At 37.2% G+C, this 4,148-nt stretch overlaps 1 protein-coding gene across 1 annotated transcript in view; it reads left to right on the top strand.

Moving 5' to 3' along the window:
• Positions 1-3,906, top strand: part of SMNDC1 (survival motor neuron domain containing 1) — a 62,267-nt gene extending 58,361 nt beyond the window's left edge. Inside the window, exons 6-7 of the mRNA XM_069239410.1 lie at positions 1,455-1,568; positions 3,109-3,906. Coding sequence (XP_069095511.1) covers positions 1,455-1,568; positions 3,109-3,189 — 195 coding nt within the window. The 3' untranslated portion in view covers positions 3,190-3,906. The remainder of the gene's footprint in view (positions 1-1,454; positions 1,569-3,108) is intronic.
• Positions 3,907-4,148: the final 242 nt, after the last annotated feature.

A 4,148-nucleotide genomic window follows, 5' to 3' on the forward strand; every position in this document is an offset into this window, starting at 1 on the left:
TAATCTTCAAGGATCTTTCTTGGGATTGTTATTTTGTAACCTAGAGTTAGGTTGCTGCATTGTAGCAATTTTCTAGAGCGTTTGGGTATTCGAGTGGAAAAAAAAGCCATCGATTCAGTAGTGACTTCGCAAATTCTGTACTAAGATCTGTATTAAAAAGATACCACGAAAAGATAGATGCTTATTGCATTTTGTAATGAAGCTTTTGACTTCGGGCTGATCAATACCAAAGAATCTCGTTTTCAGCAGCATAAAAGTAAGTGGCTCATTGTGTGTAGCTAGCCATTAAGGGAATATTAATTCTCTGTATTCCAGTTTGGACAGCTCATGTTTCTTGTCATATATGCCAGTCTGGAATCTAGATTTCTTTGCAAGCAGTTATTGGGCAGCAATTCACAATTGTGTATTATATATAAACTCCCAGGACTCTGGCTGCATCGTTTTAATACATTGCTGCTTCTAGATATCCCAGTTTCAAGACACCTGAAGGGAATTTATAAGATATTAATAGATTGTGTAGGTTAATTGCTTTAGCATATTTCGCCTTATCAAGAAAAAACAGCTTTACAACTTGGAGTTCTCCTTAAACCCCTTAAGCGAACCCATACAGTAAGTACGATTAGTTTTGCAAAATGTTGAATAGGGCCACTCACCAATGGTAATGGAAACAAATTGACATGCACTTTACTTGGGCATTTTATAGGTTGCCTATGAAACTTGAAGGATATCAAGAGAAGTTCTGGAAACAGCTTGCACAGCCCCTTGTTTGTATTTTTGGAGGTGTGATGTTGTAAGGATTTATTAGTGCTTCCATAATCTTTCCTGCAAGACAAAACATTTTTAATTACTTTCATTACGATTCCTTGCATTTAAAACTGGGCAATGAAGCATGTTTGATCATTGCAAATTAAAAGCCTCCTGCTAAGCACTCTGTCCACTGCCTTTCCTTATATGCAGTGTACCATTAAGTGAATTAATTCTATTCAGTTTTTGGGAGAGGAAAATGTAAGTTTAATTGAAAAAGTGAAAGGATTTTTGTGCTACAGTGCAAATTTTGGAGAACGTTGGAGTTTCGGAGCTCTATTAAACTGCATCTTTTAGTAGCAGTGACCGTAGTAGTTCTGTTATGTCCGATTTAGTAACCATTCTTTGCTGTAAAACATACCTACATTTCTCACACGTACATTAACAGGTGCTTCTTCATGAACTCCTAATAAACTTGAAATGTAAGCTTTTTTTGGTCTGCTTTTAGCTGCCTGCCCTTTGATCTTGATGAGGTGGGTGATTTGATGGCCCTGTATGTCTTCAGGAAATTACTAAGCACTAGAGCACCGAACCCATGAAAAGTCCACTCTTTATAACCCATTCATGTACTTAATTCACGAAACAGCTCAAAATCAAACCCTACCTCAAAATATAAGTTGGTTTAAATTATTGTTTTGTTTTCCCTATAGGTTAAAAGAAGTATATTTGCCTCCCCTGAGAGTGTAACTGGCAAGGTTGGAGTTGGCACATGTGGCATTGCAGACAAACCAATGACACAGTATCAAGACACTTCTAAATATAATGTAAGTACCTATCACAAAGTAATTGGACTGCAATTGAGTAAATCTTTTTAGAACTTAATGTTTAATTTATGCTGTTTTAGCAGCTGATATTTTGCAGCCTAAACACGTTCTAGATTCACATGCTGTGCAATACTCTGCAGTTGAGTCATCATTCCTGGAAATTGTTTTAGTAAAGTACGTTTGACCTTAAGCCAGAGGTTGAATACATAAGGCTCACAGTGAATTTGACCACAAGCTGACAGCACCCTTATACGCCGCCAGCATCCTGCATATTTGTTTTTTCTGACAGCAGGTATAGAAAGGAGGAGAATGACGATCATACTTGTGTGACTTTAGAAAATTGGCACTTTTATTGGTCCATGCTTCTTGTCTGTGCCTTCAGTTGGGGTAAATGAGCCCTCTATTTTGGCATCAGGGGAGGATATGGCTAGATAAGAGCCAGAGATGTAATCTTTGGCCATTTTCTGAAACAGTGAGCTACTTTAATTGTCAGTCCAATTTCATCACAAAGGTCAGAACATTTTAAAGTGTCATACCTCAGGCATAGCCCCATCACGCCACTTACCACTCCCCCCTCCCCCCCAATGGTCTATGCCCCTAGAGACTCGAGCACCACAGTGGATGTTGCATCCACTAGTACGGACTGCAGCACTGTCACATTGCAGGACTAGAAGATGGCCTACCAAATCCATTTTCATTTTCCTGTATAGCTTATTTTAGCTTTCACTAGTTGTGAGCAAATTCGTGGCACAACGTAGAACAAATCCAGACCAGTGAGTCTATGGTGCATGTTGTGTTCAATGGTGCCTCACAGGGAGATGAGAGATTCTGCTTAATTGGGGTATGTGAGTGCCACCTCAAATCTAGGTATGTTCCCACTGCAACTCGGGTTACCCAACATATAATGCTCAACTAACTGGATACCAAGACGCTTGACAACTTACTTCTGCCATTGACATTATTTATGTGGGACGCTTGTTGTTTGGGTGTTGGGATTTATTGAGTTACGAGGGAGTATAGTTTTTAAACTGAAATGCTGTAGCGTCGACTAACTGGATTGGTTAGTGTGGATCCCAAAGACTTTTGAAACAACGGGCCATAATATAGCAGGTTTGTTACACTATTTATTTGATTTGATACTTTTATCCAGTTAGCTAAGTGCTTGCTTGAGTAAGCATGGTAGTAAAACTAAAGAGTAAGCATTTGGAGAAAACTGCTTAAATTTTTTTAAATTTTTTTATTTACTTGTTTTCTATCAGTAATACAAAAATTGTAGTGATACTTGCGTTCCTCTTGAGGGAGAAGTATTTTTCAATACATTATGGGAGAATATTTAAAGTAATACATTTCTTTACTGAAGTTTTTACAATGTAGTGGCATTTTAAGTTGAACCAATGGGCTCTTTGTAGCAAAGAACTGTTTTAAATATTCTTATCATTTTTTTGGTAATGGTCTCATTTATCGAAAACTATTAATCAAGTCCAATAAATTGAATATATCTTTCCTCTGCTGACATTTTTATGTGTTCTCCTCTCTCCAGATTTGCAGATCTCTGAATGACAGATGCCAGGGCAAGTCAAGGGACCTAGAAGCTTTGCAGTCATCGTTGACATCATGCTGAGTGGACTGTTTCCAGTCTTCACAGATAACTGCACAAAAACATCGCAGCATTGCTAGTCCTCTGGTCTTAATATGGCTAGAAACTGTCTAGTAAAATCTAAATGAGAACGCCTGATGTTTTTTTTTTTTTTTTTTTTTTTTTTTTTTTCCCTTACATTGTCTACAAAATACTTGGTGCCATCGTCTGGCATTGATAGAGTGGTTGTATCCATTTAGGCCACAGGAGAACAGTGTCTGTGCATTAATTTAGGATGACATATGTGACAAAATATTTTCGTTTTATTTCCTTGTGTCTGTTTGCTTTTTTTGTTTTTCTCAGAAATTCTATTTCTAAAACTGTGCTTGGAAAAAAAAAGCTGAAGTACAGCCCTGTATACAGTGTAGATAATTAATCTTTGTAACAATTAAGTCTGTTTATGATTAAGTGATTTACATCTTTCAGTGTTGAAGTGTTTAGCACTGGTCATGAACTGACTGTATTTTTATGTTCCTGTAGCTGAATTTATTTTAATTTGGTTGATGCACTGAATGGTGGGAGTGCCCATAACTCATATTGTATGCTAGCTCTTACTCAATTCTTCCAACAGTCAAGGGAACATTCAGGTGGACAAGAGGATTCTTCAACTAAATGTCAGAGTAATTTTTATGATGGAGTGTAACTTTGTTTTTCTATGTTTAACTTTTATTAAATAAAATGTTTTAAAATATTGAAAACCGGGCAGGTTGTCAATGTCTGGTCTGATCCTTGTAAGATTCAGGCGGTAGGAAGTGGTTGTAGCGCATCCTGGTGACCGTGTGTATGATGAATTATTTTCTAATGCAGTGAAATAAAACCTCGGATATGGCATGTATGGAGGGTTACCATTACCCTGAACCATTATGAATGATGCCTGTTGAAAGAAAGATTTCCTTCAATTTTATGTGTGTGAGAAATAGATTAAAATAAGCATTGCACAGTGT

Source organism: Pleurodeles waltl, chromosome 6 (assembly GCF_031143425.1).
Source record: "Pleurodeles waltl isolate 20211129_DDA chromosome 6, aPleWal1.hap1.20221129, whole genome shotgun sequence".
NCBI lineage: Eukaryota > Metazoa > Chordata > Amphibia > Caudata > Salamandridae > Pleurodeles > Pleurodeles waltl.